Source organism: Tupaia chinensis, unplaced genomic scaffold (assembly GCF_000334495.1).
Source record: "Tupaia chinensis unplaced genomic scaffold, TupChi_1.0 Scaffold000404_1, whole genome shotgun sequence".
In the NCBI taxonomy this organism is placed as follows: Eukaryota; Metazoa; Chordata; class Mammalia; order Scandentia; family Tupaiidae; genus Tupaia; species Tupaia belangeri.
The window spans coordinates 2534280-2546916 of record NW_006159906.1 but is presented as its reverse complement, the minus strand read 5'-3'; the positions used below and the strand labels follow the sequence as shown (position 1 = coordinate 2546916).

General features: G+C 50.2%; 1 protein-coding gene across 1 annotated transcript in view; it reads right to left on the bottom strand.

Moving 5' to 3' along the window:
* Positions 1 to 8586: 8586 nt before the first annotated feature.
* Positions 8587 to 12637, bottom strand: part of CDK20 (cyclin dependent kinase 20) — a 7128-nt gene continuing 3077 nt past the window's right edge. The window contains exons 3-8 of the mRNA XM_006154340.2: positions 11341 to 11529; positions 11047 to 11168; positions 10824 to 10886; positions 10136 to 10259; positions 9653 to 9808; positions 8587 to 9416 (exon numbers count right to left, since the gene is read on the bottom strand). Coding sequence (XP_006154402.1) covers positions 9219 to 9416; positions 9653 to 9808; positions 10136 to 10259; positions 10824 to 10886; positions 11047 to 11168; positions 11341 to 11529 — 852 coding nt within the window. The 3' untranslated portion in view covers positions 8587 to 9218. The remainder of the gene's footprint in view (positions 9417 to 9652; positions 9809 to 10135; positions 10260 to 10823; positions 10887 to 11046; positions 11169 to 11340; positions 11530 to 12637) is intronic.

The following is a 12637-nucleotide window of genomic DNA, read 5'->3' as shown; positions in this document are numbered from 1 at the left end:
CCCAGCCCGCCGTGCTCCGGGCTTCCGCTGGCTTAGCTAAGGCCCGCAGGTTCCCAGCGCTTGCGCACATGCAGTCTCTCAAGCTAGCTTGATAACCCTGTAAAAGGAGTCCCCTCCCTCCTGGTGGGTGGGCTGAGGCATCTCCGCGTTCAGACCCTCAGGTGCTTTCTCTCAATAAACTTTCCTTTTGGTGTCTCCTGAGTCTTGCTCCGACTGTGACAAAAGTCAAGCCCCTGGACTGGACTGTAACTTAAGGTCAAGACCAAGTTCAAGGTCTAGAACTTAATCAGGGTCATCTTCAAGATGAGAGTAAGAGGGAACCAGCAGTTAGCGTAATGACTATGTCGCTGGACTCGCACGTAGTCGACCCCGGTTCGCGTCCCGGACCCGGTGGCTTAAAACTCACGCCGGGCACGTGTCCAAGATCCTGAGAGGAGAATGGAGGAGAAGGGATTGCGGTATGACCATTCCCCCTGACCATCTGCCCTGGGGGGTGATTTCTCGCTGTCTCTGTCTCTCTCTGTCTGCCTGGCAAGCGCACGCGCCCTATAGCAAAAAAAAAAACCTCTTAAAAAAAAAAAAAAGATGAGAGTAAGATAAGAGACAAATTATAAAATCAGAGTTAGAGTGTCTGTTCAGGGTAAAGGTCAGGCTAAGAATCAAGGTAAAACGGACCAGGGCCAAGGTCAGTATGGTACAATCTTGAAGGCTGGGGTTGTATTCAAGATCAAATTCATGGTCACAGTGATAGTATGTGGATTAGGGTCTTGGTATGGGTCCAAATCAGGAATGATACATTAAAGGATTACAGATAAGGTGAATGTTAGGGTCACTTTATGGTCAAAGTCAAGTTCAGGGACAGGGTGGATTGGGGTCAGGGTGAGGAAGATTGAGAGTTAGATTCAGGTTGATAGTGAATGTCTGGTTCTGGGTAGGACCCAGGATCAGTTCTGGGTTCAAGGTGAGTATGACATAGATGTTCAGGATTAAGGTTATGTGAGATTCAGGGTCATGATCAATGTGATGATAATGGTTATCATCAGCTTCCAAGTCAGGGTGAGCATGAGGGTCATTGTCAAGGTCAAGGTCACTTTAAAATCAAGTTTATTAGTTTTATTGGTACCTTAACATATTACCAAAAACTTAGCAGCTTAAAATTACAAATACTTATCTTCTAGTTCGGTAGGTCAGACATCTGGTTTACCTCACTTGGCCAAAATCAAAATATCAACTGGGAGCCCCTTAGCTTGACATAGCTGTTAATTGTTGCTCAGAGGAAACCAGATACCTCATGGCCCACCTGGGTTGAACTCCTGTTTGTGGCATCTTGAAAAACAGAAGTATCTAGGATTCTGATGGGATAAAGAACTGGAGGATGATTGTGGTGATCACTCCTTTGGGGAAGCAGGGGGGTGTTTTTGTTTTTTTCTCTCTCTCCCACTTGTCCTCCCACAGTAATTTAAAAAAGGGAAAAACAAGGAAACAAAGTATCACCTGGGCTTTCCCCCTTGTTCACCAAGGTTGTTAGCACAATCCAGTTTCTTACTGTTTTAAGAAAGAATGGGACCAGCAGTTGGCGTAATGGCTATGTCACTGGACTCCCATGTAGTCGACCACGGTTCGTGTCCCGGACCCAGTGGCTTAAAACTCACGCCGGGCACATGTGAGTGCGTGCCCAAGATCCCAAGAGGAGAATGGAGGAGAAGGGATTGCAGCATGGTCATCCCCTCTGGGAGGTGATTTTTCAGTTTCCGTGTCTCTCTCTGTCTTTCTGGCAAGCACACGTGTCCTATAACAAAAATCTCTCCAAAAAAAAAGAAAGGTTTTCATTCATTGCAGGTTGTCAGCTGAGCCACTCCTGGCTTCCAGCATTCGTGGACTTATGGTCCCTACTCCACCTTCACAGCACCAATAGTGGGTCAAGTACAACCACCGCCATCTCCCTCACTGTAACCAGGACACGCTGAGTGTGATTAGACTACATTCCACCATATATTTCAGGATACTCTTCTATTTGCAAGGTCTGTACCCTTTAACACATCTCCAAAGTTCCATCTGCCATGTAAAGCAACAGTCATAGGGACATCTTCAAGGCCATTACTCTGCATACAGCTATGGGAGGTTGGGAAATGGCTCATGGTCAAGGCCAGGTTCAGGTGAGGGCAGGTCATAATTAAGATGATGGTAATCCCAGTCAGGTCGAGGGTCAGTCTAACAGTGAGCATCAATGTCAAGGTGAAGTTCAGTTTCAGGGGTGGGGCTGAGTTCAAAGTAAAATTCAAGGTCTCAACAGGTTCAAGGTGGGTTAACAGTGAAGGTTAAGCATCAGGTTCAGGCTCACTGTCAAGTTGATGTTAGATCAATCCAAGGTCATCTCAAAGTCAGAGTGAGGCTGAGGTCTGGGTTAAGGTGGTTGTCAGGGTCAGAGAGCGGGTGAGGTTCAGTTTCAGTGTACAAATTAACTTAAATTCAAGGTCAGAGTGGGTCAGGATAATCGCTGTCAGGGTGAGAATTCAGTTTAGACAGAGTTATGGGTCAAAGTCAGACTGAGGATACGGCACACACTCAAATGCTGAGTGTCAGACTCAGGGTCCTGATCAGTGAGAGGTCAGGATCAGAATTTGGCTCAGTGAAAAGTCCCACTGACAGACTAGGTTAAGTTCCAAGTCACCTGAGGTTAAAATCAGGGTGAGGGTCAATGTGAGAATCAGTTTCAGAGTAAGGTCAGTTTTAAGGTTCAGTTTAAGGTCTGGTGGAGGTAAGGGAAAGGTGTCAGTCTGACAAAGAAATGGGTGGAGAGGGTGCAGGTCAGGACTCAGGTGAAATCAGTTCACCTTACACTTAATCTGCATACCACCTGGCACCTTTAGGCCAGCCAGTCAGCAGACTCAGTGACAGGTACACAGCCTCCTGCCCTGCAGTCTCGCACACTACTGGTTATGCTACAGAGGCTGGGCCTACCTTGTATTATTTTGATCCTTTGAAATTTGTTATGACCGAGTTTATGGTAAACTTACTATTTTGTGAGTGCCTGAGAACATAGAGTTCTACATTAACCAACTGCTCACGACTGCCTGTTACCTACCCACTGACAATAAACTAAATTGCAGTCAGGCTTCTCTCCATGACTTGAACTCTGGCTCATCCTCACCTTTAAGCACTATGATGTAGCCACTCAAGAATCTGTTGTTCAAGGAAATAAACATTTCCCAAAACATCTGATTATGCTGTCTGCTCACCCCCCCAGTGCTGGTCCCCATTTCTGCTATTCCTGCTCACCCTAAGAAAGAAAAGCCCTTTCTGTTTGAGTTTGAGATCCTCACAGACCCTAAGAGCAGAGTGCTCTCCCTACTGCAACAGTCTTCTCATAGTCTTAAATCTGGATTATTTTTGTATAACCACAAGATCAATCTGTTCATCTTCTAGACCAAATTTCCTACATTCTGAATTGTCTTTTTTTTTTTTTTAAGAATTATTCATTGGGACCAGCAGTTAGCATAATGGCTATGTCGCTGGACTCCCACGTAGTCGACTGTGGTTCGAGTCCCCGACCCGGCGGCTTAAACTCACACCGGGCGCGTGTGCATGAGTGCCCAGGATCCCGAGAGGAGAATGGAGGAGAAAGGATTGCGGTGTGACCATCTCCCCTGGGGGGTGATTTCTCGCTTTCTGTCTGTCTCTCTCTGTCTGTCTGGTGAGCACACGTGCCCTATAGCAAAAACCTCTCCAATAATAAAAAAAAAAAATTATTCATTTATTTTAATTTGACCAAAGAGAGAGGGAAAGTGAGAAAGCAAGCCACAAGCCAAGCTACCAGGTCTGGAACTTGAACCATGGTTGGCCGTGTAGGTGTGTCCAGTGCCTTAAACACAATGCCACCTGCTGGTCCCCTATTTTTGTCTTCTTGTTTCTTGGAGAGCTATTGCTTTGGAAGAATTGTCTTTCTGATGTTTAGTTTTGTTACTGTTTGGTTTACATTCATATCTATTAAAAACTTAAGAGATTATTAGATCCACACAAATTCAGAAAGATTTGCCAATGAATTGGATCTTATCATTAGACCGTATTTATCCCTAATAATGCTCTTTGTTCTAAAATCTATATCTAACATTAAATAACTACTCTGTGCTTTAAAATCCACCATCTGATATCAAGTAACTGCTCTAGCTTTTTGGTTTGTGTGCATACCAACTATTTTTTATCCTTTTACTTGCAAACTTCAGGAATCTACATTTTAAGATTTCTCTTTTGTAAATAACACATTTTGCTTAATGCTTTTTTTTTTTCTGTTGTCATTGCCAGAGGGTGCAAATGGTCACCAGAGACAGAGAAAGCACTCCCTCAATGGGATATGGTCATGTCACAATCTTTTTCCCTCCATTTCTCTCCATCCTGTAGGATTTGAGGCAAGAATGCACACACGCCTGGCATGTTTCCCCAGCTGTTGGGCCTGGGATTCAAACCACAGTCAACATATAGAATCAGGCTCCCTTAACTGCTGGACTACATATCCAACCCGCCTTTTCCTCCAAGAATTATTTTATTTAATTATATTCATCATTATTATTTTTCTTTTGGAGAGATTTTTGCTATAGGGCATGCATACTCACCAGTGAGAGACAGACAGAAAGCAAGAAATCACCTCCCATGGAGAATGGCCATGCCACAATCCTTCTCTTCCATTCTTTCAGGATCTTGGGCACGCACACACGTGCCCAGCGTTGAGTTTCAAGTCACCCAGTCTGGGACTTGAACTATAGTCGACTATGTGGGAGTCCAGCGATGTAACCATTACATCCTCAGCTGGTCCCATCAAGCCTTTTTTAATGGTAACAATCTTTATCTCAGCTACCATATTTACTCTATTTACATTCAGATTTTGGTTATGTTGTTTAAAACTACCATCTTACTATGTGCTATATATTTGATGCAGAAAAAGTATGATGCAGGAAGTTGGGGTACATGGGCACAACATCCAATGCAGGAATAGCAGTGAACCCAATTCTTGTCTCACACTCATGAAGAATTAAGAGACCTGGACACAGAAAAGAGTCAAATAGAGAATTTATTAAGAGGGGAAAGATCAGAGTGCCCAGGCAGGGAGTGGGTCCCAGGAAACGGGTTGCCAATGAAAACGTGAGGTGTGGGGGTTTTTATCTGTGTCAGAGGGGCTTCATTCAGGCTTCTTGCTTTTATTTAGGCTTGTTCAGTCTCTGAGAAGCTGATTTTATAAGAGAGAAGCAGCTTGCAGAAAGTCTGGCTATCATATTGAGAAGAAATGCCAGCTCCTTGGTAAGGTCAGTGCTGCTCAAAAGGAACTTGCGGGGAGTGAGCGGCCTACAGGGAGTGTTCCTATAGATGGGGGAGTTGAGCTGTCCTGTGAAATTCTCGGTTCTTTAGGTCCAAGTGTGGAAGGCCGCACATTAGATCCTGCATGTGAGCAACTGTTCCTCCATTTTGTTCCCTTACCCTTACATGGCTGTCTGCTTCTGTAAACCTGCTTGCTCTTTCCATGAGAAAATAGCTTGTGCCAGCCATATGGGAAACCACACCAGGGCAACATGTTACTGTCTTTGCTAACTGGCCCAAAACCCTTTTGTTTCAACTGTTCCTTAACAATGTAACTATCGGGAACCAGCAGTTAGCGAAATGGCTATGTCGCTGGACTACCACGTAGTCAACCACAGTTCGCATCCCGGACCCAGTGGCTTAGAACTCACGCTGGGCACATGTGCATGCGTGCCCAAGATCCCGGGAGGAGAATGGAGAAGGGATTGCGGTGTGACCATCCCCCCTGGAGGGTGATTTCTCGCTTTCTGTCTCTCTCTGTCTGGCTGGTGAGCGCACGCGCCCTATAGCGGAAACCACTCAAAACAAACAAACAAACAAAAAAAAACAATGTAACTCAATCACCAGACCCCTGGCCCAAGCCATAGAAACCATTAAACAAAGGTCTAGAGTGCCCTCAGAAATAATTAACCTGCTTGATTCAGCTTCTGTAATGTACATGAAAACCCCCTGGTAACTGACCCACTATAAAAAGACTGCTCAAACTTCCGTAGGTCCAGGCCCCTAGCCTCAGGCTGTAGCCGCTAGCCAGCTAATAAAAACTCCCTTGAACTTTTGGTGGTCAGTCATTCTGTACTACTCTATAACGCAAGTCTCTAACATTAGAGACCTGCCCTGAGATGCAGAAAAATCATAAACACTGGTAAAGTAGGAAAAGAGAAGTTTTACTAGAAAAGTAAAGATCTGTAGTAGGAGGGACTATAACCCCATGCCTGAAAGGCATGTGGGTGGGCAGCTGCCAGAGGACAACTGCACGGGATACGGGGCTAGGTGCCATATTGATTCTAAGGCTTGCTAATGAGTATTTAGCAGGGGAAGGCCTGTCATGGTATCTGGCTTGTTTGGTTTCCTGGGCTTTTTCCTGCATCTCTCAGGTGAGGAATTTATCTAAACACGCATGCTGAGTGGTCTTTGAAAGAATGAACATCCGTACCTGGATGCCCAATTAGCTGACTGCCCCAGTGGGAATCCAGATGTCCCATTCCAAGTGGTGAATTCTGGGTGTATACCTGGGTTAGCAGAAGGAAGATAATAACCACGTGGTGCCCAGAGCCAGGGGGGAAGGGTGGAAGGCAGGCTGCAGAGGGTCTGGCTGCATTCCCTGATGGGCTGTGATTGACCAAGCAGGCTGTAAACAGCTCTGCTGTAAGCAGCTGTGTGTGAACAAGCAGTGGGAGCTCATACTCGATCTCTAGTGACAGTAAAAGCTTGACCAGAGTGACTCCATGTTATAAATTGGCTCTATCTTAATATATATGTGTGGCCATTTCCTACCACAGTGACTCTTGAGGGTCCCTGCCCTATTTACTACTCACTAGGTCTAATTTGCATCCCATATTTATAACTTCCTTGTATAAAGCTATTTATTATTCCATTTTTCCTGGCAGTTATGGACGTTATATACCCTTCATCCTAACCTTGTGATCACCCTGGAAATTACCAGCCATCCTGGACATGAGAGTGCAGGGGTGATACAGTCTGTGTCTGGCGAGCCCGCCACCAGGAATACCCAGGTTGTGCTCTGCTGTCTGTGCTGCCTATTTAGTTCTTACCTCCTACGCGCCTGGTTATCACTGCACAGTGTACACCGTCTGAAAGGTCTCTGCAGAAGGCCCAGCCTCTGGGGCCCACCCAGGAATGAACTGGACCATGTGCCTGGAAGCCCCAAGTCCCTGGCCTGGCTGGTCTGAGAACATGCCAGGGGCACATGCGCACGCCCTGGATCCTGACAGGCTGGAGACTGGAGAAAGGGGATCATGGCTGAGCCCTGTGGAGGGTGTTCTATCACACATGCGCTCTATCATGGGTTAAAGAAAGAAAGAAAAAATCATTTATGGCATCAATTGACAATCACCAAATGAGCTTTTCCTCAGTTGACCATATCTTAAACAGTTTCCACACACATTAAGTCTAGGTCAGGCTCCCATCTGTGGAGAGGCGAGAGGAGAAATGAGGCAAGCTCAGCTGGGCAGTCTGCAGCTGTGGCTAGAGAAATAGAGAAGCTGGACCATGAAAACAGCAAACTTCCCCGAAAGCAGCACCTGGGGTTGCATGTCCCGTCTTCCCTGTGTGTGGAGGCTGGCGGCTGTGGCAGTGTCAGTCACCTCCACAGCCTCGGTGCTCAGTTCACCCACATGAAGCATGAACCACATTTAAGAACGAGGGAGCACGGTCTCTCTAGTCTGTCCACTTTTATCCACCCTTGAACCGACATCCTGCTGTCAGAATTATTGTACAGCCTCACAGGAAGTTGAGGGTGAGTCTTTTCACAAGTCCCTCTCCTGCTTCTGGTTCTGCTGCCTCCTCTTGGCCCTCTACCCCGCCACATTCCCATATAGCTTTAGAATCATCTTATAAATGATAATGAAATAAGAAAAAACGGCCAGTTGGGACTGGACTGGGACCTACTGGGTTAATGAACCAGTTTCCTCCTGTACAGCTGCTCTGGCGCACCCCACCACGCTGCAAACCCGTGAGTGGAGGGCCTCCCGCTGGATACAGCCTGAAGCCACCTTGGGCCCTGAGTTCTGTCCCCGTCGCTTCCACATGAGCACTCAGAAGAAGCAACAGGAAACTCCAGGCACAGAGGCTGCGAATGGAGCCACCTTCCTGGCGATCCCCCAGGCCCAGCTAGGGCGGTACGTGTGAAAAGGTGCCACTGCAGTGACTGAAAGAGGGGAGGCCCAGGGTGGGCTCACGGCCCAGCCTGAAATGGCCAAGCGTGGTGGTATGTGCCCCTGGTTCCAGCTAACTGGGAGACAGGAGCAGGAGGACAAGAACGTGGTACCCCTGCCAAAAACAACTGTCTTCCTCTCTACTGCTCACACTCATAAAAAAATAAAATAAATAAATAAATAACACTAGGGACCAGCAGGTGGCGCTGTGGTAAAGGCACTGAACGCTCCCACATGGCCGACCACGGTCTGAGTCCCGGACCTGGTAGCTTGCTTTCTCACTTTGCCTGTGTGTGTGTGTGTGTGTGTGTGTGCACACGCGCCTCTCTCTCTCTGTGCCTCTCTCTGATCAAATTAAAATAAATGAACGAATAAACAAAATTAAGTAAATCTTCTAAAAAATAAATTAAAAATAATAAAAAAAGTCAAGGGTCAGGAGAAGATACCATCTCAGCCACTCCCAGAGACAGGAGCAGAGGAACAGACACAGACCAAGTCACTCAGGCTCTCCTGATAACTCTCAACACTGCACTGCAGCATTCGACATTTCTGAGAGCAAAAACCAACCAACCTTCCTCCCCCCTTGAGGCTTCCACTTGAGAGCATCTCACTTGTCACACCTCCCAGAGACAGTTTTCGCAGGACCCTGAGAGCCAGCACCATGGCAAGAGGCCTATGTGGCGTTCCCAGAGCTCAGGCTCTCGATGGTCACGTCGGCAGCACACAGAGGCCAAAGGAGCACAGGCCACGGTATCCTCCTCTGCCAGGCTGGACGTTCGCACCACCTTGGCTCTGGAGCAAAACCTCTGCCTCCTCGAGTCCAGTCCTTGAGAGGCAAGGGAGCAGACACAGTGGAGCAGGGCAAGACACTGAGCAGGCCCAGTGTAGCTGTGGGGAAGGCCTCAGCAGATCGAGCCAGGTGGGTCAGAGGCATGAGCAGCCCCATGGTCCTGGACATGAGAACGGGACAGCATCTCACCCCTCCGGGATAAAGGGCCGAATCCACTCTGGGTTCAAGAGTGACTCTTCAAGAGGCCGATCCACATGGAAGTCATGGACATGAGGAGGGCCCGGGTGGGCCTTGGGGGCAGGTCCCCCAGGGCGCTGGGGAATTGGTAGTTCGGATGGGTGGGCAGGCAAGGGTGCCGTGAAGAAGTACTGATGTAGAAGGGCCTGGAAGGGCAAGAAAGGGACAGAAGGAAACCCATCACCTCCCTGTCCCCAGCCTCGGATCACCTCTGCCCTTCAGAGTACAGCTGCTCCAAGGGCCCATCAGAGCACACCTGTTCTGCTCCGGCCCCCCACCCAGCACAGCCTGCGAAGTTGCTGATGGGGTTACGTGGCTCCAAAGAGCACAGCACCTGGGGGTGGGGGGCTGAGGGAGCAGAGCTCACAGCTTCGCACCCTACCTGGGAGGCCGCAATGCGCTGGCGAGGTGGGTAGAGGAGGAACTGAGCCAGCAGGTCCAGGGCCTGAGGAGGGGCGTCGGGTAGCACCTCCTCCAGGGGCATGGGCGCCTGCTCCTTGAAGGAGATCTTGTTGTAGTCGGGAAGCTCGGTGATCTCCTGGGCGACGAGAAGGGGAAGGGGCACGTGAGCTGCATCGCCCTCATCCTGTCCCTGTCCCTTATGACCCTCACCATCACCATTCCCTCATGCACTCCTCCATTCCTTCAAACATCCCCTTGCCCTCTTGCTGAGACAATGCACATGTGTGTGCCAAGTGGGGAGGGCAGAGGATGGGATCAGGCCTCTGCCTTCAATGTGGCAGGATGGAGGGAACTGAGTTGGGCCAGTCCCTGTGGGCTAAGGAAGGGCTGGGACCAGAGCAAGAAGAGGCAAAGGGAGCAGTCATGGGCCATCACTCCCCTCCCACCAGGATCCCCCACAAACCGGCCAGACTTGAGGGCTGGGGGTGCCCAAGACGCGAAGCACACAGCAAAGCTGCTCGATGTCATTCTCGCCTGGGAAAAGGGGTGATCCGTTCAACAGTTCTCCCATGATGCAGCCCACGGCCCTGTGGATAAGAACCCCAAGCAGCTCAGAGATCTCTACCAAGGGACAGACCTACCCTCTCCACTCCAACACCTCACACCAGGGCCAAGGCCTCCACAAGCCAGTCCAGAGGCTTCATGTTCAGGGGTACAGACACCTGAACACTCAAAAGCCCTCAGTCCCAGAACACAGGGTAACCCCATTTGGGAGCCTCTCATTCTAGGACCTGCACCTACCCCTGCACTTTCTGGGGAAGACATGCAAATCAGCCCCTAAAGTGCAGGCCCCTGGGTGCACAGTACGCCCTCCCACAGAGGCCTGGGACGCAGGCCTGCAACCAGTCGTCAGATATACCACCCTGCTCTTTAACCTCCCACACGCCGCTCAGACAGGCCCCACCTCGAGCCTGACCCGCTCCTACCTCAAACACTTCATGGTGAGGAATACCAACCCCAAACTGCTCGGAATACCCAACCAGGGAGAAAACCCCAAAGCAACTGAGAGCTCAGCTGGCGAAAAGCCCACCATGCAGCGTAGTGCTCTGGAGCCCCAGACCTCGCTACTCCTGCCTGCCCACGAGTCTCACCACAGGTCGACGCCCTGGTCATACTGGCGGGCACCGTACAGGAGCTCGGGGGCTCGGTACCACCTGCAAAGAAGAGGGCTGGGGGTCATGGCCAGGCTACTGGTCTGACAGGAGGCCACTCAGGAGGTTGCCAGCCCCACACTGGACCCCCGGCAGTGTCTGCACAAAAGACACAGAAGCGCCTCTTCCCTGTGAGAGCCGGAGGGTGACTGAGCCCTCTTACCTGGTGGCTACCTGGTGTGTGTAGAGGCGGCTGCCATCGGGGGAGAAGACCCGGGCCAGGCCGAAGTCTGCTATCTTCAGCTGGCCTGAGGCGCTGATGAGCAGGTTGGCCGGTTTCAGGTCCTGGGGTACCAAAGGACCCATTAGTTCCTCCCTAACCCCACAGGACCTTGGGATAATGCGCACGTCGGCCCAGCCCCGACCCCTCCAAGGCCACACCACAGCTGCTTACCTGAAGGCCCCTGAGACCTGCACCTCCTCCCCTGTGACCACCCCCATGGGGACTGGGACTGACCCGGTGCACGATGTTGCTGGCATGGCAGAAGGCAACGCCCTTGAGCAGCATCTGCAGGTAGCTCTTGACCTGTGCTTGGGCCAGTGGCCTCCGGGCACGGCGCACCACCTCAGCCAGATCTGACAGCATGAACTCGAAGGCCAGCACGAAGCCTGCACCGTGTGGGAACACCGCCTTCAGCTGCACCACCTGCACGTGGGACAGCCTGTCAGCCCGTCTGCGACCAGCAGCCTGCATCCTGACACAGGGCCAGGCAAGCAGAGAAGGTGACACGGGCCCTGAGTTCAGAACCAGGGAGCTTAGTGCTCACATCCCTCTCCTCTCCCCACACAAGGCTGGTCCCTGCTCTAACTCTCCATTAACGCTCAGAGAAAGAGCAGGACGTGGCATCACATCCCCACACACAGCCCGCCTGCTTGAAAATCACGTGAATGGACGTGTGTGCATACGCGCACACACACATGAGCAGATGTCCTCCTGTTTCCTTAAAAGCCATTAAATTCCAGCACCAAAGTAAGGGCACCAGGGCAGCTGCAGACACACCAGACACAGAGGCCACCAGTGTCAGAGAGGCACAGGGACAAGGTCTCCAAGGAGCTCACAGCACAGGGAGCCCACGTGTAACAAACACGCAATCAGGACGTGGTCAGGTCTGGAAAGTACAGAGGGTGGCGTGGACTGGAATGCGTGGAGACGGGTATCTTACTAAAATGAGGCGGGGTCGGAGAAGGGCTTAGGCAGAGCCGGGAAGCAGCTCTGGGTAGGAGGGACAGCAAGGGCAAGGCTCTGAGGACAGCACAGGAGGCAAAGGGACGCAAGGATGTGAGGCCACTTAGAGAGGATGCGTGAGCTGTGCTGTGTTCCCAGAGCCGAGGTAGGTTCTGCTCACAGGAGATACCTAAGCAGCTGCTGAGTGGTGCATAGGCAGGAGCTGGCTGAACGCAGGCTCGTGGTGACAGAGCTCTAAGCATGGAGGAGGTCTGGGATGCTTTAAGCAGCAGGGAGAGTGATGTGATTGATTTGTGTGTGTGTGTGTGTGTGTGTGTGCACGCACGTGCGTGTTTGTGTTGTTCATATCATGAGTGAAAATATACATATACCTTGGAAATAAACCTATCTTCTTTTTTTTTAAATGTGTTTTTGCCATAGGGTGTGTGTACTTACTGGAGAGACAGAGAGAGACAGAGACAGGGAAAGTAAGAAATCACCCTCCGGGGAGATAGCCACACCCACAATCTCTTCTCCACTCTCTTCTGGGATTTTGGGCATACACACACAAACCTAGCATGATTTGCAA